Genomic DNA, 25629 nt, shown 5'->3' with positions numbered 1-25629 from the left:
TATAGTCTTAGCTGAAAAGATTCATACTATTGAAAATAATAACCTTAATTTGATAGGTTGGCAAAGGGTTATGAAACCTTACAAAAGGGTACTGAGAGATTACCTGAAAGGATTCATACTGTTGAAATTGACAATCAAAATCTGTTAAAAAGTTGTGATAAGTCAGCAGATAGACCATCTTTCTTGGAAGGCAATCTGCATGCCATCCAAATAATATCCAAGGATGAGAAGATATCATTAATGAAAAAAATTCATACTTTGGAATCACATGTGCAGAACAAGAACCAGAAATTATTTGATTTGACAAAATTGGAAATATTCACAGGTCAATAGATTTAGGCTTTACAAAAGATAGTGATAAAAAGATTTGAATTGATTGAGGAAATTGTCAAAGCTGATAAGCAAAGAGGGGAGTACAGGCAAAGGATTTAACATTGCCAGTACCTTTCAGAGTCAGAGATGACTTACCAAGAATTTTAGGTACTTATCCTGTTATTACCTCTGGAAAGTCATCAAATACTTAATACAAAAACAGATGCAAATATTGCAAAAGAAAACCTATAGGTATGGGAGATCTAAAAGAATTTAAGAAAGTAATAGTATCTTATGACAGACATTCACCATTTGTTAGAGATGGTAAAGACATGGGCTTCAAGCAATACTCCACATGATTACTCCACATAATTACTCCACATGACTAGCTTAAGTTAGTCTCAGCCGTGTTTGAAGATGGGCTGCAGTTACAGTGAAAGTGCTATTGGAAAGAGAAGGGTAAAGCCTTGCAACAGTAAAGTAGAGTCAAAGAATTTGAGGATTCCTAAGATCAAATTCTTGGCAAGGACTTTTAGGATGATCCACAGAGTCAAGCTATTTAAAGTGAACACATCTTGTTCCTATGTTATACAGCACCCTTAAATGCTTAAAATAGGATTCAAGAATAGGAAGAAGAATTGAATCATATACTATCATATACTAAGATCAAACAAGGGCCATGGGACCTTTTAGTGACTTTTTTTTACAAAGATTAACTATAGCTGTACAAATAGGAGTAATAACTCAAGAAGCTAGATGAGTACTTATTGAATCTCTGTCTTTTGAAAATGCCAACTTAGAATACAAAAAGATACTTGGGCATTTAAAGGTCAGATTAGCACCAACGGATGAATACATACTGCACACAGTCAATGTTGAGTCATTTGACTATAATACTGAGGATTGGGCAGAAGAAGCAATTTCCAAAGTTATGAAGAGACATCAAAATAACAAATGTTTTTATTGTGATAGAATAGGACATCTGAGAAGGGACTATAGACAAGATGTTTCTAGAAATAAAGTTTCTACTGGGAATGACAAAAATAGAGGGTTTCAACCTCTGGATTATAAAAAAGATGCAGCAAAGACCAACTTTGGACCAATTAATGTAGATCAAGACGAGACAAACAAGGCAACCTGCTACCATTGAGAAACTCCTTGGGAGGGGCTCTTGCAGGCCTCCACATTAATTGTGGTCCAGTCATTTCCAGTCACTGTGGATGACACGTCTCCCCAGAAAACTAGAACAATTAAGTGCCTGTTGTAAAAAAAAAAACCAAAAAACCATGCTGCTCTGGATGATAGAATAAACATAGAGGATGAATCAAAAATTCTAATAGAAATTCTGAAATGCATATTTTGGTTGACTTCTATAAATGATCAAAAGACCAAAGCTGAGAGTACAAATAAGTAATATTATAATTGAATTACTGAACACAGGTGAGGATGTGACTATTATTACTCCAGAATCTTGGTATCTGAATTAGCCTCTTCAGGAGGCAAATGTTCAATTCCTAGGAACTGGAACCCTATCTCAAGTAAAACAAAGCATGATATGGACTGAATGCATAGGGTCAGCAGGACAGAGAGGAAGGCTGAGGCCATATTTATCTAACATAGCAGTGACTCCATGGGGTCATAATCTGTTGCAGCAATTAACGTTCATGCAGTCTCAGATATGGGAGTACAATCCAATTCATGTTTCTGGGAAGGATATTATAAGGTACTATTAAAAAACTGTCACCAGTTATTCAGATTGTACAAAAACACAAAACAACTAGCAAACTTTCAGACATGCTAACAACCCTGCCTTTAAAATGGTTAACTAAGGAACCAATATGGATTAAGCAATGACCTTTTACAGAAGAGAAGCTATAGACCTTAGAACAGCGTGTGTAGGGGCAACTAGATGTACACCATATTGAAGAATCAACCAGCCCTTGGAATTTTCCTGCATTTGTTCTTGAAAAGAAACCTGGAAAATGGAGAATGGTGACAGATCTAACAGCTGTCAATAAAGTGATTCAACCAATGGGCCCTCTACAATCCAGAATTCCTTTGCTTTCCCTGTTGCCTAAAGGATGGCCTTTTATAGCTATTGATTTAAACGATTGTTTTTACATTATACCTTTACAAGAAAAAGACAGAAAATTTTTCCTTCACAGTGATTACTTATAATTCTCAGCCTTCTAAGAGATTTCAATGGAGGGTCCTCACACAAGGAATGTTAAATAGCCTCACCCTGTGCCACTAGTTTGTAAGGCAGCCATTGGAAATAATACGTAAGCAATTTCCTAAATTTATAGTTTACCATTATATGGACGGCATTTTGCTATTTGATTCAAATGTAGATACTTTAGAAAGAAAGTTTGAAGAAGTAAAGAAAGTTTTGCCTAATTGGGGATTACAAATTGCTCCTGAAAAAATACAAAGAGGAGATTCTATCAATTATTTAGCTTAAAAAATAGGTTTATGGAAAATTAGGTTAGTTGAGATGGTACACCATTTTACAACATTCTGACCAGAACTTAAAATAAGAACTTCAGAAAAACCCAAGTGACTACTCAAAGACTATCTGTAATTGTACCAAACAGCAATCTTGAAACTTATCCATCATTTTAGTTTTTACAGGATCCCATAGAAATAGCATTGCCTCCATGACAGCTGAAAATGATTTTAGAAGACTATGCTCCCTTCTTCCAACAAAGTTTGTCCTCAGGGTTAGGGACATCTATTAGGGGTTGGTTATAAGTGGTATAGGGTTGAGGGTTGAAATTATACTTACTATAATCCCTACTGGCTCAGGGATCTCTTTTGAAAAAGGGGATTAGATAGGATAATAGGTAGATTAGTGTGAGGTTACTCGCAATAATAATAATAGTGAATAGTAGTGAGAATACTTGTGAACTATTATTTATAGACAATTTACATTGGTATAGATTCTTGTATATTGATACAAACTCAAATTATATTTGTTACATTGAACATACTCTTATTTCTGTGAACAATATTTCTGTACCTATGCAAAGTTATTTTGTCATATGAATTCATGTTTCTACCTCTTCTTAAGATATTTTGTATATTGATGCAATTTTAGGATACATTTATTATATTACACTATATATTTCTACCTCTGACCAAGATACTTATACATTGTTTACATTGGAGGTCATTGTTCTCATCTGCTGCACATTTGTTTAAAGATTGTTTAATATAGAGTCTTAGTTTTTAAGCTATATAGGTATTAAAAATTATAGATCAATAGCCATCCATGTTTGTCATAGTTAGACTAATCAGGTTCTTTAGATGCATAGAAATTGTATTCTGCATAGATAGGTATCTTTAACTACTTCAAAGAACTGTAGAATATGGCATTTAAATAATTTAGGATTCTGTTGACATGAGATATGATTGCTTCTGGAAGTACTGATCTATTCTTGAGAGAATGTTGGATACTGAATATACTCCACTTGAACCTTGTTTTCTTCTTGACAAACTGGCCTTTGGGCAAATAATTGACACTACCTCAACCACTGAAAAATACACAGTCCAGACTGGACCAACATGACACAAACAAAAAGACTGCCAAACATTGCCAAGATAGGGTAAGATGGTTTTTTAAAATTTTCCTGCTTCTGAAAATGGTCAGTCAGTTGCTCTAGGCCTTAGGCAATGCTGGTTGCCCCAACATTGCAAATGAGTTGTCACTGTCATTTCTAGCACCTTTTGGAAGTTACTTGATTACACTTCCTATTTATTCAAGTAATATTATTTACCTTCTCAGATCTTTGATGAATTTGAAGACTATATAGTCATAGTTACTTTCTTCTCATGAATTAGAAAAGCCATTTCTAATATAAGACTTAGACTCTTTAGGAAAAGATAACTACTGAAAAGTTCAACATATATTTCTTGCTTGATGTTGTTCATTTTGGATGTAATTCCAATTTTTATACTTGATTATTTGTTCTGATTGTATATGGTTTTATATTAGCCTTAGAACTCTCTTATTTGGACAAAAGGGGAGGTGCTGTGAGAATTCCTTCAGCCAATAGCCTTTAAGATACTAGCCAACTTTGGGTATGGTCTTACGCACTATAAATGCAGATGAAAAAGCCTGCATGGGCCCTTTGGCTGCTGGATTGAGTTTCAGTTCCTTGTGCATGCAGAGGACTGCAGATCACTATTCTTGATGTGAGTTTACCCCCTAATAAATAAGTATTTGTTATATTCCATTCTGAGAAAGTGTGGACATCTTTTGTACTACAACATCCTAGAATATACTCATCCAGGTCTCAGGCTCCATCAGGGTCTCTAAACAATCTTGGGAGTCTTCATGGTGTTAAGTATGGGGACCCTCATCATATGAGAAACCTTTTACTAGTTAACCGATCTTTCTCTCTAAACAAGTATTAGAGAGCATCAGCAATGTTGCACACTGTCTTCTGACAATCAAAGACCAGATCTGTTACCTAGCTGTTGCTGTCATGCAGAACTTCTGGGCCCTCCTTCTCTTCTAGAGGACACACATGGGGGCTATGCGTGCACTTTTGAATAAACAGTGTTATTTTTTTATCAGTAAGTCAGTTCAGGTAGAGATGGATCACAAGGTTGAAAGGGTACTAGGCTGAAGAGATGGCTTGATGATTAAGAACACTTGTTGCTCTTACAGTGGTCTTGGGTTCAGTTTTCAGCATCCCCAGTATGGCTCACAACCATCTGTGACTGTGTTCCAGGGCATCTGAGGCCCTCTATTCTGGTCCGTGTGGGTGCCAAGCATCTTTATAAAATTAAATTAAAATTATTAAAGGATAGAGCTGTCCTCCATCTCATGATTAAGCCTCTCACATTCTTGATTGCTCCTTTTGACTTCTCCTTTGGTTGCTCCTGTGTATCATGGTCATTCTGGGATTGCTCTTCCTTCCATGATCTGTTAACCTTTTCCAGAAGTTGTTGGCTGACAGGATCACCTCAGTTTTCCTAGCACAGGCAACTCACAAGAATACCTTAAAGTTGTCCTCCTCCTCCAGACCCTTAATTCCCAGGAATGTTGCCCCTCCCTAACAGGACGTATCATTAGAGACATCCTAGCAAAGCATAGTTCCTGAATTGAGGGAACAGAAGCACAACCATCTTGTCTTGAAGGCAGCTCCATTCTGGCCTGAATAGCATGTCTTTTCATGAAACTAACAGTTTCAGTTTGCTGAAGGCAGACTTTAATTGAATATATCATTCCTGTAATGCTAGTTAAATCAGTAACATCATCTCCTCTAAACCACAAAGACCATTCTGATAATTTAGCAAAATTCCCAGAATCCCCAGTAAGGCTTTTTGAAGCCATAACCCTATAAGAACCCTAGCCAGTAAATGAAGTTCATTGTCTTACTCTATTGACTTCTGATAAGTGTCTGTCCAAAGTTTTTCTCAAAGTCAACCTATCTTTGAACTGGGGAAGCAGAGGCTGTGGGATTTCTGAGTTTGAGGCCAGCCTGTTTTCCAGTGAGAATTCCAGGACAAAGAATTCATGCCCTGTCTTAAAAAGTCAAAAGCAAAACCACATTCTCCTCAAAAAAAGAAAAAAAGAAAGAAACTGATTGTATAAGCCTGAATAGGTGTATTTGTTTCAGACAAGGACTCATTGTATACCCCAGTCCAGCTGTAAACTTATTAGGTATCCCAGGCTTACCTCAAACCTGTGGCAATCCTCCTGCATCACCCTCCAAAATTCTGGAAATACATGCCTGTAGTACAGCCCTGGCTCAAGTCAGTGTTTTAATAAGCATTTTAGATAATTGGTAGAAGTTCAGAGAAATCTGAAAACCACAGACGTATAAAGGAAGTATGGCAGATCAAGTGGGACTGGAAAGTACATGTGAGATCATTTGGGGCTTTAAATAATATGAGAAGGAACTCCAAATGCTGTAGTTCAAGATAAGCAATATTTTTAGAAATCCTTCCCTTCTTGACTTTACTCTGATCTTTACGTTGGAAACGACACTAGTATTATATACATGAGAAGTGCAGTTTAATAGCTATTGCCTCCTTTATAGTGAAGAAAATGCCATCTCTACCTGGACTCTGCAAAAATACGTGGTTGCTGGAGTAAGGCCTTTGACTTCGTATCGCAAAGAAGGGCCAGTGTAAATCAAATGCATGGAATCTTCAACTTGTCCCCACTGCAGTCGGTAATCAGTTATTTCAGCACCATTGCATTTAGGAATCTGAAAGACGAAATGCACACAGAAATTCAATCCTTTTTCTAAATGGTTGCTATATTAGATACTGTGGAGAGGAATAACACATGAAAGCTTGTGATTCATCAAGTGAGACAGGATAGAGATGGATGGAAACAAACACAGGCAGGACTCTAGAACCACATTCAAAGGCACAAGTTAAAGTAAGAAAAAGGACTTACTGATTTCACAAGTTAGATCAATGAAAACAAATATATTAATATTGTTTAACATTGCCATTGGTTAGTATGATAAATCACTGATCACATGACCTGGTGAATTGGTCTACATAAGTTAAAAATCAGCAATGTCATACATTATTAACAACTAAGCCCTTTCTGTCAATGTTAAAAAATAAGCTATTGCTTGGGACTGGCAAAAAAAGAACAACCCAAATGAACATATTTACCTAAATAATTAGGCTAATCCTTAATATTAAGAATGTAAGTAGTTTGGTAAGACATTCACATGGGCTGTTAAAAGTATATTTCTAAATCTTTAATATACCTTATCTACCAGCTTGTAGCTACAGATTAGAAATGGTATCAGAAGATTTTTCAATGAAATTCTTCAAATAATACCAAGTTGTGGGCTGGGGATATTGTTCAGAAGTAGAGTGCTTGCCTAGCATGTATGAATCAGCTCCAGCTTCAGTCCTCAGCACCACAGAAAGCTAAATTTCTTGTAAAATTATTTTTCTTAGCTGTCTTTTGCAATAGATTTAAAAATTCAATTAGTTACCCATTGATAGTCCATTTTGATCCCTGCTTTTATAGTTGATATCTGAAGAGAAGAATATCAGTTATGTAGTCTTCATGATATTACTGGTATCAGTTTCTATATATGTTCTAGAAACCAAGGTCTGAGGGTTATGGGATCCTAATTCTAATCTATGATTCATGAGAGATTATGGGATCCTAATTCTAATCTTTGATTTATTAGAGATTTCAGGTTTTTTTCCATTAGCATGTTTGTGTGTCAGCAAAATTAATAAGAAGTTGAATCAGTGAAATACCTCCCAACTGACAACAACACAGGTTGGACCCTTGCAGGTTAGCACAGGTGTACCACACTGAGAAGGAGGGTGCCGGGCTGGTACAGTTCCACACTTCATAGAATGAGATCCAAGCTACAAATTAAACAAACATACAAATAAACAAACCCATGCATGACTTTGCAGGCGTGGTCACTCCTTACCTGGACAGCAAGTACAGTGCAAGCATGTATTCATTCAAAGTGAAATGAAGTACAGGCAGATCACCTGAACAGCGCAACTTCTCTTCTCCTATTTTATGTTTTTAGCCAGAAACTGTGGGTTCTTCAGGAAGTCATTTACTTACTGTACATTTCTTTTTGGAGCCAGAGTACTCCTTTCTGTTATTCCGGGGACCTTTTGCTTTTTTGCCACGAATGACTGTTTCCAAGTTCCCATTACCGGAGCGATTGTCTATCAAATATGTAAAATACACTCAGTTCTCACCTCCACAAATTAGTTATGTTGGTATTAGTGTTCGTACCCACTCTTGTTTAAACTAAACACATACACTATTCTTATGCTTTGCTTCATACCAAGTCTCTGGGTTTCATGGATGGTTCTTTAGAACAATACAATATAATGTGGAGTGAGTTAAGACTCCTCTCTTAAAATGCTTTAGAGACGTCAAGCTTATTGTATCAATTAACCTTATAAACTGACTTAGAAATTAAGTTAGGTTTCCATTACTAAGTGTTGGTTTGCTAAGAATTATTCAATTCAGACTAAAGGGAAACTCTATTTGATAATATTAACACAGGCACGCAAAGCTAAAGTCACAGGACAAGAAACTTAGGCACAGTTGTCAATCAAGTAAGGAAGATTTACTTACCAAGGGGAAGGTTTGTGTCCTTGCACTTGGTTTTGCTGTTTAAGGGCAGTGAGCGACAAGATGCAGGAGGTAGAGTAGGTGTCTGAATTGTCAATACATCAGAAGGCTGAGAGATAGGAAATATTTTACTATTTTACTAAATTGAAGTTCAGCTTTAGAAAACATCCAGTAATATAACAGTTTATTTCAACCCTCAGTTTGAGAACTCTCCCCTTTCTGATTTCTTACCTGGCTTTGGCCTACAGGTGAAGTGCAAAAGACTCTCAGTTTATATGTGGTGCCTGGTTGGAGGCCATCGTACAGAAATTCCTGGAGAGTGCCATTGTAGATTATCTTCCAGAGATTTGCTGCAGGAAGAAGAGCAAATTGGCTCAATTTGTTCATAGGTCACTTCTAACTTTTAACTCCCCACAACAATTAATATATTCATGATATATGCTAAAAAACAACCATCTTAGAACATAACTGGTTCCAATAATCTTTTTTGGGGGGTAAGGTTTCAAGATAGGGTTTCTCTGCTGTTCTGGAAGTCACTCTGTAGATCAAACTGGTCTCCAACTCACAGAGCTCTGCCTGCATCTCCCTCTTGAGTGTTGGGATTAAACATTTATGTCACCACTGCCCAGCGTAATCCAGTAATTTTTTATGATAAATTATTTTACTCCCAGCAGAATTAAATAAAAGTTTACGGAATCAGTAAGTCACGATTTCTAAGCAAAAGTATTCCAATTGCATTTTGTGGTTTGGTCTTACAGATGTGTTAAATATTAAAATATTAATTTCTGGTTCTTGCAATTGCACTATGGTTATATGAGACACTAATATTAGCTGAAGCTAAGTCACAGTTTTGCTAGGAAATTATGCACTATTTTTTCAAAACTTCTAGATGGCTGTAAGATTATTTCAAAATAAACTCTTTTAAAATTTGTGTTGCCTTACCACCATCTGAATTTTCACTGACTTCTAAACTGTAGCTTGAAATGTGCATCCCACCATTGTCTCTGGGGGAGTCTAAAAAGAGAAACAAATTTTAAATGATTCTAGAAAAGCTTGCAAATCTTTCACTAAAATTTTATCTCATAAATTGTAACTTCTTACAGAGAAAAATATAAATGTGGCACATTGTTATATATATAGTAACAATCTAAAAACCTAATACAAGTTACATACATTTGATATCACTCATCAAGTATTTAGATAGTATTTCAAGGTTCTTGGTAAGAAACCAAAATGATAAGAATATGTGAAATAATTTTCATTCATCTAATTTAGAGGCAAAAAATCTGTTTAGACACAATTTCTGATTAAGCTGATCTTTATCTTTGACACAGACTTGTTACTATAGTACCTATTTTGACTAAAATTTTACTTGGAAGACGGTTATTTAAAAATACATATGAAGTTCAAAAGTTGGTTCATATGTGACTAGTTATGCTAGCTATAGAAAGTTCAATAGCAAATTATCAAAAATGATAGGGGTTATAAAACTCATTTATATTGCAGAGTATTTCACATGCAAATGGAAATATTTTATTAAGCTTAGAGAAATTGCGGAAAGATTTTCTCTCAATAGTAATTATGGAGAGAACAAAGTTTAGACATAGAAGAATTATTTACCCCAGCCAATTTTTACTTGGCGTGCATGGATTGTTCCCACTACATATGGTTTTTTAGGGTATCCAGGCTTGGCCGGACAAGTAGAATATTTTACTTCTCCACTGGGATTGCTTCTTCCTTCCAGATTGTAGGCAAAAATCTGTTTGTGTAAAAGAAAGTATTTTGTTGGACATTGGAAATAAATGTCTAGTTTGATATTGTGCAATGTGCCAGCTGAGTAAGAATTTCCAAGAAATAAATGCAAAGTAAAGTTTCATTTCAAAGAAAAAAACCAGCATTTATTCCAGCAAAGAGTTTAGTCTTGTATGAAAACACAACACCAATTTTTATATCATGCCACATACCCGAAACTTGTATGTAGTATTTCTCTGAAGATTTTTTACAATGCACGAGAGATCTTCTCCATTGTATTTAGGTTTAAAACCCAATCCCTGGAAATGGAGGACAGGGAATTTAGGAACGAAGCTTAGGTTCAAGCTCTGGCTTCAACTTGCTATCTACCTTAATGGTCTTGAGAAAGTACCTTAAACTTTCTGAACCCCAAAGGGTCTGCACCAGTTCCTCTGCATATATGTTACAGCTGTTAGCTTGATGCTTTTTTTGGGACTCCTAACAGTGGGAGTGGGTGCATCTCTTGCACTTTTGCCTGTTCTTGGGAGTTTTCCCCTCCTAATTGGGCTCATATAATAGCCCTGATATGAGGGCTATTATATGAGCCTATTAGTTACGACCCAGAAAACGTCTCAGTGTTATCTCCTCCATTTAACATTTTGTGGCTTGTACATAGTAATTTGTGGCTGCTGTTTAAATTGACTGGCTCTTTGACACAGATTTGAAAGTTCCAAATGGAATGAAATAGTTTCCCATCCACACGAGAAAACTGAGATGAAGGTGGCCAGCTTGGCAGAATTGTGTAAAGGTGCTGAAAGATATCTGTGACCACAGAGAGTCAGCCAACAGGGCTGGAGCTGAAAATGCTAACAGACGTCTTTGACTAGAACGAGCAGAGTGCAGGGGTGCTGCTGTTGCCTTCAGCTAGTTGAGGATGAGGGGCCTATGCAGACTTGCCCAACAGTTGCTCTGCATTGAGCCCATTCAGAACACAGGGACTCAAGGGTATTATTCCCCCCTTCAAGTGAGAAGTGAGTATAAAAAGGTATTGAGAGATGAGGCCCCCAAACAGGAAACTTACAGATCTTGGTTCCTCCATCTCGAGTACATAAGTAAGAGTGTCATTTGGGTTTGGGTTTGTTGGGGCACACCATTCCAGCCACAAACTGTAGACTCCTGCTTCTTTCAACTTAGGTGGCAGCGGTGCCGGAGGTGTGTTTCCTGATGTGTAGAAGACGGCTATTTCACTGAAATTACTGAAAGGATATGTTAAAGTGGAAACACCAGTTTCAGGATCTCATGGCACTGTAGACTTTCCAATAGTGAATATAATTCAGTGTACCTGGAGCCGAAGTGATTTTTGGCAGCTAATCTGAACGAATACTTCGTAGAAGCGGTCAGTTTAAAGATCTTGTACTGTTTCGTGGGACCACTGTAGCAACTTTTGAACTCTTCACCTTTACCCTTGACAATGCACACAAAATATTAGAATATTTTAAAATACTGCACCTAACAACACATACTCATCATAGTTAATCATTCACAATCAGGAATGATTTTTAAAGATATCTGTGCATGAAGATTAATCCCCATGGGGTTCCTGCACTGAGAGGGGAAAATGGACACAAGCCCTCATCCCTAAGCCAGAACTTATCTCCAGATGATAATCGCTTGAGAAAGGAAAATTCATTTTTTTTTACCCATGGAGTCTCACTGAGTATCCAAATCATACTTAAGGGCAGGATCCATTCCCTGCAGTATTTGACCAATACAAAATGGACTCAATGGTAAATGTGGACATTTTTTAGTGACTCATAATGCTTGTCTGGGCATTGAAAAAATATGTATAGGTCTTTTGATTAGATATTATGATTTCTGATCTTTATGTGTGCAAATGTATATCTCTATATTTACATGTGTTTCTTGTGCTTTTTATTTGGCTCTTTTTCTGTTTATTTGTTTGTTTTTTCCTATTGAGATTTTTTAAAAATTTTATCTTACTTTATTATTTTCTTCTTTCTTGCATTAGATGCCTGTTTTATAAGGAGAACAAGAAAGTCTGTGGATTTTCATGGGGGATACATAGGGGAGTTGAGGGAGGGGAAACAGTAATCTGCATATATTATATGAAAAACTATTTTAATATAATTAAAATCAAAATAAATGGCATACCTCATCCCATTCCAAAAGAAAGCTGCTTATTTTGGATCCATTATCTTTGGAACCCTGAATTGGTCAGAATAATAAAATTATGATGGGTTATTTTTACATTATACATATATGTTACATATAATATATACATGTGTATGCATTTAAACTGGTATAAATTATTGCAAAAATTTAGGGTATTTGTTTTCATGGCAATTCATATTTAAGTTTAGAACACATGGCTTACAGACTACAATACACACACTGATTCTATACTTTGTTTTCAGACTTCATAAAAGGAAAGAAATTAAAATTGATACATAAGAAATTGGAGAGACAGATTTATTGATAACTGTGATGATTAACACCAAAATTTAAGTGGTGAAAAGGGGCAGTTCACTTTTTATTTATTACCTAAGTTCTATTGACATTTCTCAATTCACTTGGCAGGACTTCTCAGAATGAAGAGAAAGAGTATTGTGAAGAGAAGCATTAGAGAAGTAAGTTAGATGAAGCATGCACAATCCATCTTTAAAATTCAGGATACAGAAGAGTGTTTTAAAGCCACACTGAGATGCTTTTGTCAGTAAAATCCTTACTTTCCACTGCAGGTTCAGGCTGTTCTTGGTTCTGTTAATTAGTTTAGGTGCAAGTGGAGGGTCTGGTTCACAGCCACGTGTTGTGAAACTAACCACTTCAGACACGTTTCTGTGCTCTGCATCTCTTATGGTTGTAACTCTGAAAGGGTAACAGCAATTGTCATAAGCTTTCCAGTACTGAGTTGCACGATTGTGCTTCTAGACACATGTTTTGTTGTTCTGTTGTTAGCATATATTGTTTATACATAGTAACGGCTCACATTCTGGCATTTTCATAGAAGATCATACCCCCTCCTTTCCCATTATGCTCTTTTGCTCCCTTCTCATTCCCAATAGTCACCTACTTTCTACTTTCATGGTCTTTCTTTTCTATACCTAGAAAAGAATGAGTTAAACTAGGGTTGCTTACATGAGTATTGGAGGTGGGGTTGTTTGAAGCTGGAAGGAAAGGGCATTTTGCTGGTAAATAATCAAGCTGACTTCCGGAATTCTAAGTAATAAAGTCTCATAGGTTAAGGAGTCTTGGCTGGCTTGCAGGCTGGTGGCAGGTTGTATAGGACAGACTCTTACCTTAAAAAGTAGACTGTGCAGGGTTGGAGATGATGTAGGGCCACGGAACCCTCATTACCACTGTGAAGATAATCTTTGTTTACATGGGATCTCACACATATTTAACAGCTAATAAGCAATCCTAGTCTCATAATACCTGAATAACTGATAAAGAACCACAGTTTTCCTTGAAGTTTGGATAACTTTAAACCACTTTGTATGTGTGCAAAATATTTCCAGTAGGATCCAGCTTGCACTGAGGAGCGGCAGCGCCTCACCAGGCACACCAAGTTGATGAGAGATATGATCTGGGAGGTGAGTGGTTGCCACAAGCTGGAGGACACACCACAGAGCTGCTCTAAATTTCTACGGCAGGCATTTAAGTTCATAATACGGGGATCCCCATTGGCACATCTGCACCAAGAATGGAGGCGCTGAACAAGGTGCTGCTGGTCCATTGGAAAGCGGCCACTAAGAAGTACTGAGTTTGTCCTGTCTGTTACATCAATAAATCTTTATACCACATACCAAGAATCATAAGAGTAATTCAGAGCAGTCAATTTGTATTTTACTGACACATACATTTAACTGAAATTGTGCGGATTTACTTTTAAGTAGCTCATTTACTTGAGTGTAGATACCAAAGCTTCAAAGAACACCATGTCTCTCTCGTTCATTCATTCAGTTTCAGAAGGACGTTTCTGCAGTGGAATCAGGCCACCCAACCAGAGGGATTATAGACCCCAAACTATGTCTTCCTCAGCAGAAACTTACAAAGACCTAAGTGTATTTCTCCACACCAAGGAATTCCTTTAAAGACCCCTCTAAAGATTGAAGCGATGGATACCTTGTTAAATGGCTACTTAAAAGCTTTTAAGGGCAATCAGAGATGTCAGCAAACAGGCAAACTCTTCCTCTTCCTATGTCTCCTCCTTTACCCCCTCTTTTTCCTCCCAATGTTGAATGCTAAGTTCTATTTCTTTTAAAGTACTGATGTGTGTAAAGTGCATGACATACCAGAAAGATATTTCCATGTAAGTTAATTTTGTATCTCCCTGTCTCCTACCCAATATAGGAATGTGGGTAGGAGACAATATAGGAACCCAATGTGGGCTGTGAATGATAAAGCTCATGATTTTACATGATAATTATCAAATTAATGAAACTTTACATAAATTCCCATTTTTACTTTTTTTGTATCTGGCCAAAAAATGCTAAGTTCTAGAAAATAAAGTTGTCAAATATGATTTTCAAAATCTTGTATACCATCTCTTGCTTACTTACTGTCTAAGATGAACAGTGGGTGTCAGATTGTCCCTTTCTCTCTATCTGCATGTCTTTCCTTCCTTGTTTCTCTCTGCTGCATCTTCATCCAGGCTGACTGCAGTTTAGAACATCTGGTTGTGCACATGCTATCTTCTACTGTATTCTCTGTAGTCCTGGATCTATCTTCTGAGCCACACCCCTCAATTTTCTTGCTATTTTAACAGACTCCTTTTTTATAACCAGCTCCCAGAGCTTAATTAAGAATCCAGGGCTTGAATTTTCACTGACATGTAAACCATCTCACTTGTTTACCCAAAGACACCATCACATGAAGCTAATTTTTCCTAAACTGAACCAACTGGAAAATGAGAAGGAATTAGAGGTTCATTTTTTATTATCCTCCTTACGTTCAAATTTTTCTACTAGGTATCCTATAGCTGAAAATGGATGACCTGATATTTAAATAAAATCTGTGATCTAATGAGCTTTGTGGATTGATTTAGGAACCAACTACTCAAAAAAACTAAACTAAAAACTAACGCTGTCTAAAGGAATAATTTAGGGGGAAAAATGAAGAACTTAGCCTAGGGATAAGTTGAGGCACAATGACTATTTGTTTATATGGTATACTTGAATTGAATAACACAAAATAATTAAAAATACTTACTTATAAATGTTTTTATAGATTCCATTTTTACCATTGCTAGACAGTGCCACTTCAAATGTCACAGGAGTATTAGTATGATCACATTTTCCAGTGCTGTTCAGATTCCATGAAACAGTAGCAGATCTTGTTTGGATATTAGAAACCTAAAATGATGAAAATGCAAGGAATATACTTAAAAATCATAATCTGCTCCAATGTGGGTCTCTGTCTCTTATCTCCACCCATCGCCAGACGAAGGATTTACTGTGATATGCAAGATATTCATCAATGTGGCTATAGGATAGGGCCAGTTCAGGTGCATTCTCCTCAGCTGCTCAAGGAACAAGCTGGAACACTGGACTGAGCTCCCAAGGTCCTTATGAGGAGCGGAGGGAGGGAAAACATGAGCAAGGAAATCAGAACCTCGAGGTGTGCGCCCATGCACTGTGATGGTGGGGCTGATCTAATGGGAACTCACCAAGGTCAGCTGGACTGGGACTGATGGAACATGTGCTCAAACCAGACTCTCTGAACGTGGCTGACAAGGAGGGCTGACTGAGAAGCCAAGGACAATGGCACAGGGTTTTGATTCTACTACATGTACTGGCTTTGTGAGAACCTAGTCTGTTTGTATGCTCACCTTCCTAGACCTGGATGGAGGGGAGAGGACCTTGAACTTCCCACAGGGCAGGGAACCCTGCCTGCTCTTTGGACTGGAGAGGGAGGGGGAAGGAGGATGGGGGAGGGGGAGGGAAATGGGAGGAGGGAAGGAGGTGAAAAATTTTAATAATAATAATAAAAATAAAAGTTAAAAAATCATAATCTGTAATTTTGAATACAGTCTTTTGTATGTCTTAATTGATATTTGGTGTAACTCCCATGTTAGGTGCTGAAATACTGGGATTAAATAACTAGCCATTAATTTTGTATTTAACGATGCTGCATTGGTTATTATTGCATTGCTGAAGGAGATTATAGAAATTTTAACACAGTAAATGCTTTAAATGCATCTTCTATTAAAGAAAACATCACAGTGATCATGCGGATTAAGAGTGGAAAGGTAAAAGCACGAACTCTTCAGTTTAGCTACTTACCACAGGCTTTTCAAGGTTGGAACAGCAGGGCTGTGCTCTGCATTCTGTATTGTTTTCTAAAAGTAAGAAAAAACTCACCTCAAACAAAATAATATATTGGCAAAAACAAGAGAAAATTGTTAGATCTACATCACCCTTCAAATACATCAGCACAATGAAAACTACTAAGACCTAATGACATCTTACATTAAACAGTAAAACATGAATCTGGTCAAAATAGGTATTAAAATCTAGCAGAATATTTACCAAATTACTCAATTTAAATAAAGTCAGACAAGCTAAGTAGGATTGAAATTTTCAATGTTTCGTTATATGACAACCAGATAAACATTCAAGGACATGCAATTACAAGAAGATACATTTATTTGTGTGTATTGCTTGGAATTTAATCCGGGGCCTTTCATATACTATACAAGCTCTCTACCACTGAGATACATTCTCACATTTTTCATTATTTTAAAACGCAGCCTAATTGGTCTTCAAAAGAACAATGAGAGTTCTGTCATTTGCTACAACATATACAAACCCAGAAGACATTATACTAAATGGAATAAGTTAAGTCCAGAAAACCAAACACATCATGATCTCACTTGCATGTAGAAGTTAGTAGAGTTGAAGAAAATATTACCAGGAATGGGGTGGAAGTTAGAGAATGGGTAGTTACTGAACAAAGAGAAGAAAATTTCGTATGGGACAAGTAAATTTTTGAGAGCTATTGCATGGCAGGGTGACTCTGGTTAATATAAGATATATTTAAATATAACATACATGCATTTTAAATGTTGCAACAGAAAAAAACCTGATTGGTAAGTAAGTGACAGGTGTCGGTTAGCTTTACTTAGTAATCCCATCATATATATATATATATATATATATATATATATATATATATGATGGAATTATATATATACATCATATATATTACACATATATGTGTGTGTCAAAATGGCACACTGTACTTTTTAAATGTATGTTTATTATTTATCAACCAAAAATAAATTAAAAATAAAAACATGGAGGTACAAGTATAATGTGGTTAAGAGGAAGCAAAAGCAGAGAATAACACATTAATATTTAAAGTGGGCTGTTGAGGTTACATTGGAGAATAATGGTACTTTCCACAAAGCAGTATGACCTGAGTTTGATCCAGGGTCCTGCACTGTTGAAATGAGAAAATAAACTCCCACAAGTTTCCCTCGGAAATGCCTTATTCACATACAAACACAGACTAAGTAAATAATGATGTGCAGTAGAAATTTATTTAAAAATGCATTGGGAGTCCAAAATAGTTGGTTTGATTACTCATTGGCAACAAAACCAGATTCCTGGGTTTACCTTGTAGTACTGCATTTGACGATTGATTCTTCCTTTGTTTTCCACCTGATATTTGATTATTGTCGCCACCTCCCACATTATTCTCTCTTGTTCCATGATTATTTTCAGTATAAGCCCTGATGTTGTTGGAAATGCTGGCTGCACCAGAAGGTCTGAACACATTGTTAATTGAAGAGGGGATATGAGCATTTTCAGAGATGAAAATGTTGCGATCACTCTCAGAAATATAGCTTGGAGTACTCTCGGTATTTGATGACTTTTGAGTTCCATCAGAGGTGACTGGATCGTGAGTAATTCTGGGAGGAACTGGAGCACTATTGATGATGTCAGAGCAAAGAGTAGCGTTTGAGGTAGAAGCGCTAGGGGCGTGTTCAGAGGAACTAGTGATTTTGTCAGTAGTGTTAATGTCTGGAAGACTGTCGGTAATGTACCTTTTTGGAGTATTGTCAATGGTGCAAGTGCTTAAAACAGTATTCAGAGAGTAAGTGCTTGAAGTATTGTTATCAGTGTGAATTCTTGGAGGAGAATCCACCACAGTGTAAGGACAAAGAGGACTAAAAGTACCGGACATGTCAATGACTTTGTTCAGAAGCAAAGAAGTGTCATTAAACATGGAGCTAGTCTTCTGTTCACCAAATTGGCGATCTCTCATTTTCTTTTTTGAATATTCTCCCATTTTAACAGTCCTCTCATGAAACTGGTTAAGATTTACTCTTCCATGAGGATAGGTTTCTAAAAAAGATAATGTGATAATGTTCAGTAATCATAATAACCATATTCTTTCAAGTCCTTTCTTCTACTTAAACATCAAAAGAACACTGATAAATTATGCTTTACTTAATTATTTTACTTTGCTTCGATCCAAATATTCAGTTTTATGTATATGTTCTATGTATATGTTTTTATGATATACTGATAGGCATGGGAAAATATGAGCAAATACGGTATTTTCCTAGATAATAAATTCACTTTTAAATCCTAAGATCTTATTATTGCGATGACAATTTTCCAGTGCATTTTATATTCCCAATAGTTAGCATTAATAGTCAAGGTTTTTTAAAATCATTTTCTGATCTGAATTTATAAAAAAATATGTGCCACAAATCCATGCTACATAGAAACCAAGAAATGCTAATAAAGTTTTATGAGTATATTGCATAAGACATAAACTTTAGGCATTATAAGCATTTTGTGCATAACCTATCATTAGCCCTAAGATATATGCATGTTATATAATCATTCAAGGAAATGCTATTATCTTCTACTTTTTCCACTTTAATAACTGTTCAAATCTGTTTGCTTTTAACAAACTAAAAATCGTTCATATTTTTCCATGTTTATAAAATTTTCTGTTTCAAATGACACCTATTCATTTTCATAAAAATATTTTAATACAAGTTTATGATGTTCTTTGTCCTTATTTACCTCTTTACCTTCCCATTTTTTCCCCTCCCACTCCTGCTCTTCTCTATTTTTTTTGAGATACTTCTTCTTCTCTTACACCTCCTTCTGCCCCTCTGCCTCCTCATGTTCTTGAGACAAAAATCATGTTTTTGAGGCAGGCCTCAAATTCCAGCAAAGATGACCTCTAATCCTCCTGCTTCCACCTCCAGGATGCTGGCATTGTACACATACACCACAATGTCTGGTTTTATATGGTATTGGAGATCACATCCAGGGCTTTATGCATGCTAGGCAAGTACTCTAATAACTCAACAATATTATCAATTCCTAGATAGTTTAATTTCTACTTCCATGTCACATCTCTATTTGTAACTCAATGACAATGCTTTGTTTGCATTTAAGAAGAGTGCATACTGGGGTGGAGAGATGGCACAAAGGTTAAGAGCACTGGTGATCTGGATTCAGTTCCCAGGCCCCATACAGCAGCTAACAACTGCCTGTTAAGGCCAGTCCCAGGACATATGATGCCCTCTACTGGGTTTGGCAGCCACAAATACAGTGCACAGGCTTCAGGTGGACCCTTTGTACACATAAAAAGAAACAAAATCTCAAAAGAAGGAAAGTACATATTACCATAATGCTCCTGGTATATAAATGTTGCTGGTGGTGGTCGCAGCGGTGGTGGTGGTAGGGCTGGAGGTGGTGGCATCTGCTGTGGAGCAGCTTCTTGGAAGTAAGGCATTGGGTATTCCCCGTGAACTGGGGGATACATAAACTGAGAGGCCTGAGGGAATGTCAGCAGTGGTGCTGCTGTGAAGGGTGAGACCTGCTGGGCAGGAGCAGTCAGGGGCATGTAGTAGTCAAATGTCTGAGGTACAACGATGATTTTTTGAATTCCATTTTCTTCCACCACCTAAAACACAAGACAGAATCATATTAAAATCCATAGAAATCATTATGTTTCAGATTTATACCATATCTTGTTAATTTGGCAATCTAAAGCATCAAGGACAATAATATAGAAGGCAAGACTATTCTTGTTTTTCCACATGTACCTTGCTTTCTTTTGAGACAGGATTTCATTATGAAGTTTCTGGAACTCACTGCATAGACAAGGCTGACTTTCAACTCACAGAGATCCACCTGCCTCTACTCTGCCTCCTGAGTATTAAGATTAAAGGTGTGCACCACCATGTTTGGCTGCAAGTAACTTTCTATTTAAAGGAAGTAATTTCTGGCACACTTCAAAACCTTAAAGTGTACCATATAATTTAAAAGCACCCTTCCTAATTCTCACTTTTTCAATGCTTTACAACTGGAAACTATTGTGAATTTCTTAAGAAGACTTCTAAAATTTGCTTTTTTTCTTCTTCTTATATCACAGTAGCATTATACCTATTCTGTATTTCCATTTTTACGGTGGGACAATGGTCTTGTACTCTGTAAAGATTTGTCACTTGTACTGGTTTCATAAAATGCTGATTGGTCAGTAGCTGGGTAGGAAGTATCAATAAGAAGACCAGAATAGTAGAAGTCTGGGAAGAGGAAAGGCTCAGTCTGCAGTCATCACATAGATGCAGAGGAAGCAAGATGAGAATGCCTTGCTATAAAAGGTACCAAGCCACATGGCTAACACAGACAAGAATTATAGGTTGATGTAAGATGTAAGAGTTAGCTAATAATAAGCCTAAGATATTGGCCAAGCAGTGTTGTAATTAATATAGATTCTGTGTGATTATTTTGGGTAAGAGTGGCTAGAAAATGATCAAGCAGTCTCCACCAACACATTTTTATTTAGTAATATAACTTTGAAGACTTTTCTGTGTAGGTTTACTATTATATCCCCCTGCTTTGAGACAGAGTCTCACTATGTATCTCTTTTTGTGTTGGACTTCAGTATGTATTCTAGGATGGTTTATAACTCACAGAGATTTGCCTGTGTCTGCCTCTTGAACGCTAGTATTAAAGGTGTGTACCACAAGACACATTTTTTGCATATTTCTTAATGTTTCATTATGTACATGTGTAATACAGTCAACCACTTTTAGGCATCAGGTTTATTTTCAAACCTCATTTTGATTATAAACAGCAGTGGAAAGAATATTTTATATGTGATTAATAAATCATTTCAATGTTGTAAAAATAGATCCATGTGATAAATTAAAGGATTTACTTACTCAGAAAAATACAAGCTATACTGAGTAAAATGGGAGTATGGGAATTATGGAAGAGGGTAGAAGGGGATTGGAGAGGAGCAAATAAAAATATAGATCACTAAAAACAATTTAAAAAATCAAAAATCCATCACAAAAATGTTTTACTTATTAAAGAAATTAAAGTGAAATTGGTGAGTGCAGGTACAAGTGCACTCATGTTTTCTTAAAAGTAATTTTGTTTAGAATTTATGTTTTGTTTGTTATGTTTTGTTTGGTGTGTTCTGCATCTATACCACTAAATATACACAACTAAATAAGCTATGAAGTCAAAGGTTTTGAAGAAGAAAAATAAGGTATTTTTAAAGTCTACATTTTCAAGGCCATTGGATATTTTCTTAATCTCAGTATGAGTATTATCTATCTGCTCATTTTAGGGTCACAGGAAATATTTTAAGAATTTCATGTAAGTGTTTTTTAGGCCTTTTAGAATGAAACACTACTGAGTTGAAAATTCTATCTGATTGTAAGGACCAAAGATTATACGTTTTCAGAAGCCATTACTGTGAGAATTGTAATGGTACTTAAGGTCAATTAAAAAACTCTACAAAGCAAGGGAAGATTATTAAATATTCCTTGATATAAATTCAGTAAACAATGAGGTATCACTTATGAGGCAATCTAAGGGAGGTTTGGTTAAAGCCAATCACTTGAAACAATTTCAGTTAAGGATTAACTGAAAAGCAAAATTGAAAGAAATGACAACAGTAAAGTAAATAAATACATATTTCTGTAAATCTGTTATCACACACTGGCATAGTAAAAATATTAGATGGTAATAAAGAGCTAGATGCCAAAGAAAAACCACATTAGCATACCTGAGATATGTAACCAGGAGGAAGGTATATTGGTGGCAAATTACCGGTTGGTGCTATCAGAGGTACGTCTGCTGGTCCTGTGAGAATTATTAATGAATTTTAAACAAAGTCTATTACAGAACCCAGTTAACTTTGCATACTGAAAATCAGCACTGAGCTTCAACAATAGCCACTTTGAAAGGATATTGTCACATATTCACAAAACCCATTGCCAAAGTATTGATGAATCACGGGAAATTAATTTCAACCAATGGAATATCATCAAGGACATCATGAGGACTTGTAAATATTGGCAAGCTCACTGTGAATGAAAATGAGCTATCAGCTTTCTGCTGGTGTTCTCTCACTTAGCATAGTTCTATTGCCTAAAGTTTTTCTCTGCATCATAAAATAATTTCTTGCAGTGATATTACCTAATAAAATGAAAGGAATTTTTATTTTAGAGCTTCCTTCCAATAATATTAAAGGGAATATACAGATATTTATGCATGTAACAAGAGTCAATGAGAAAGCAGCCTGTAAGGGAGCTGGAAGGGTATATAGGATAGTTTGGAGGGAGAGAAGAATAGGGGGGAATGATGTAGTTATAGTATAATCTCAAAAGAAAAGAAATAATTACACAAGTGAACTGGGGCCTGGAGGGATGGCTCAGTGGGTAAGAACACTCACTGATTTTCCAGAGGATCTATCTTTCATTCCCAGCTCCCATGTGATGACTCACCACCATTGGTTAAGTCCAGTTCCAGGGCATCTGATGCTCACTACTGACCCCCACGATCACTGCACACACATGGTGCACAGACATCTATGCAGGTAAAACACTCATACACATAAAATAAAAATAAATCTCAAAAACTAAAAAAGTGAACAGTTTTTAGGAAATGACCTAGTATAAAGAAGGGCTTAGAACTATACATGCAATGCTGCACTTTTGTACCACAAATTTTAATATCTTAAACACATTTGCATGACAGCTAAAAGTTATATTACAGATACTTATATGTCATCATTTTTTGAGTTATTTATAATTATTTTTTTATTTTTTTGAGACAGGGTGTCTCTATGTAACAGTCATCATTTATTTTTCTGACCTCTCCAGGCAATATCCTATAGGTAAGTGACATATTAACAGGTAATAGGCACACAATGGTCCAGTGTCTTCACAACATCCTGGACTCTCCTCACCACCATAGGTTTCCAAATTTTCTCCAAATACTTTCAACATCCCCTTTAAGGTATCTTTTGTCTACCCTCTCTAATTTGGGACTTTAAGAGTGAAATATGACCCAGGAAATGGCCTGGCACCAATGTAAATTGGACAACATCTTTCCGTGGTGAATGACCATCTGACTTGATAAGTTCTCAGGGACCTTGATCACTTTAGGATGAGAACCAGTAAGAGGCAGGAAGCTCTCAATATACAATCTCTCTGCCTCCTCAATGGCTTTTCCTGTGTCACTCCTCCCCCTCTACCCAATTTCTCTTGAAAAAGTCTATTCCCTTCGTTCTCCCTTGGAGATTCCACCTTTAGAGCTTCTGCTGATGCTTTCTCCTAAAACATTTCCCATCCGGTAGCTCAACCTGTTGCTCTTGAGCCCAGTGCCTTGCTCACTGAGGGTTGGCACAAGGTAATAAAGTGGAGAACGCTTCTGTTGTCGAACTCCTCTACACTGCCCTCCTAGCCACAAGAGCATACTTTCTGTCACTAGCATGAAAGCCCAAGCCGGGATTCCCCATTTCATACCCCCATTCATTTTTTCCTTTGATGACATAAATCTTATGCACTCATTTCTCATCTTACCCCACTGTCCATTTCCTCTACTAGGAGGGGGCTTGCTTCATAAACTTGCATCGGTCCTATGTCTTTCTTGTCTATCAAATTATCTTCAATTTATCCTTCTGTGCTAGATGGCATCTGAGGGTGACTCTCTCACATCCCTCAATCCTGTTTCTGTCTCTAAACTCAGCCCCATTATATAGGACACAGGCCATCTGACGGTTGCCCAACACCATCACCTGGAACTCATTTCCCTCAGACTTCCTTCTTGATTTATCTCAGTTCTGAAGTATCCATTTTCCTCTGCCAGGCGCAGGGACTTAAACCCATCGCTTCTTACCTCCTTGTGAATATTGCCATGTCCACAAACTCCCCCAACTGCAACATGCCCATCATTACTGTTTCAAATCTAATGTTTCTACCACCTTGTTCAAGACATTTTGACAGTACCTATCTACTCACATATTCTTTTCTTTTTTTCTTATTTTGTTTTTGTTTTTATAGACAGGGTTTCTCTGTGAAACAGTCCTGTCTGTCCTGAAACTCACAGAGATCCAGCTGCCTCTGTCTCCCGAGTGCTGCACTGAAAGGCGTGCGCCACCACCACCCAATCCTTCTATTATTTTCTCACAGACCCCCCAGGGATAAATTCCTTTTTCAGTCTTGGACTCAAAGTTGCCTTCTTCACCATTATCCTCTAGCCAAATCTTGGAACTTTTTCCTTTCACTTGGACTATCCCTAAGTCTAACTTTTCTCAGAGACTTAAGTGGATTGTTCTCCATAGTTATTACGCAATGGCTCCTATCACTTGAAAAAGTTCTTTAAGGGCACTCAGTCCCACTTCTTTCTTCTCTCCTCTCTCTCATGTCCACACTCTCTTCTTGTACTCCCAAATATTCCTGTCTTCCCACAACATTCTACTGCATGACATAGTAGACCTGTTGTGGGTTCGATACCAGTTCCTAAGTCTGAGAGAGCCCTTGCAGTCTGAAGTCTCAGAGACTACTTCCTGCTACAGGTCTCCAGCATTGCACGTCTCTCCCAAATATTCTATGTTACAACCAAAGATGATCTCATGGTCACCTGGTTTCCACTCCAGATACACTCAGAGGTTTCATCACCCTGAAACAGGCCCTCAGGAACTTCTGCCCTTGGGCTCCCCACCCCTCCTGACCTTTCTTTACCTTTACCTCTATGGTGATCATAACCAGGTCTTAGTTCTTCAAGCCCAACCAGTATTTCTCTAAACAAATTGAAGTATATATCAACGTGGCCCCTTATGCCACAATGTTCTAGAAACTGCCATCCTGCTCATCCCTAGAGTCTTCAACATCTTTTTTTCTCCTCTCATCTGTGTACAACATGAGTAGCCATCTTTCACTCTCCTGCACTTCCTCCTTTTGCTCCCAGTCTTATTACACCACCCTTTTCTAACCTGCAGTTTCTCTCCAGCCCTGCCATCCACTTAACCCTAGCTACTCTGCTCTCAAATACAGGTAACTTCTCTCTTGTGGCCCAATACTTCACAATTACTCTAGGACAACAGAGGGCCCATTAAGGTTTTTTGCCACCTCCCATTCCTAGACCTTTGGATTGGTTCATTGAGGGTAGTTTTCTCAGGGAAGGCCCTTATTCTGCTAG

The 25629-nt window shown here is 37.0% G+C and overlaps 1 protein-coding gene across 1 annotated transcript in view; it reads right to left on the bottom strand.

Annotated features, from left to right (window-relative positions):
- Window positions 1-25629, bottom strand: part of LOC125389357 (fibronectin type III domain containing protein 3C1-like) — a 58263-nt gene that overhangs the window by 23023 nt on the left and 9611 nt on the right. The window contains exons 4-21 of the mRNA XM_087902900.1: window positions 22211-22287; window positions 19813-20092; window positions 17776-18507; window positions 16441-16496; window positions 15368-15510; window positions 13456-13515; window positions 12886-13024; window positions 12311-12364; window positions 11481-11602; window positions 11220-11394; window positions 10372-10458; window positions 10028-10166; window positions 9350-9421; window positions 8639-8757; window positions 8411-8516; window positions 7886-7992; window positions 7561-7674; window positions 6384-6533 (exon numbers count right to left, since the gene is read on the bottom strand). Coding sequence (XP_087759026.1) covers window positions 6384-6533; window positions 7561-7674; window positions 7886-7992; window positions 8411-8516; window positions 8639-8757; window positions 9350-9421; window positions 10028-10166; window positions 10372-10458; window positions 11220-11394; window positions 11481-11602; window positions 12311-12364; window positions 12886-13024; window positions 13456-13515; window positions 15368-15510; window positions 16441-16496; window positions 17776-18507; window positions 19813-20092; window positions 22211-22287 — 2732 coding nt within the window. The remainder of the gene's footprint in view (window positions 1-6383; window positions 6534-7560; window positions 7675-7885; window positions 7993-8410; window positions 8517-8638; window positions 8758-9349; window positions 9422-10027; window positions 10167-10371; window positions 10459-11219; window positions 11395-11480; window positions 11603-12310; window positions 12365-12885; window positions 13025-13455; window positions 13516-15367; window positions 15511-16440; window positions 16497-17775; window positions 18508-19812; window positions 20093-22210; window positions 22288-25629) is intronic.

The sequence above is a fragment of the Myodes glareolus genome, chromosome X (genome assembly GCF_982192425.1).
Source record: "Myodes glareolus chromosome X, mMyoGla1.1, whole genome shotgun sequence".
Classification (NCBI taxonomy): domain Eukaryota; kingdom Metazoa; phylum Chordata; class Mammalia; order Rodentia; family Cricetidae; genus Myodes; species Myodes glareolus.
Note: the sequence above shows the minus strand (reverse complement) of the source record. Positions and strands in the feature narration are given on the sequence as shown.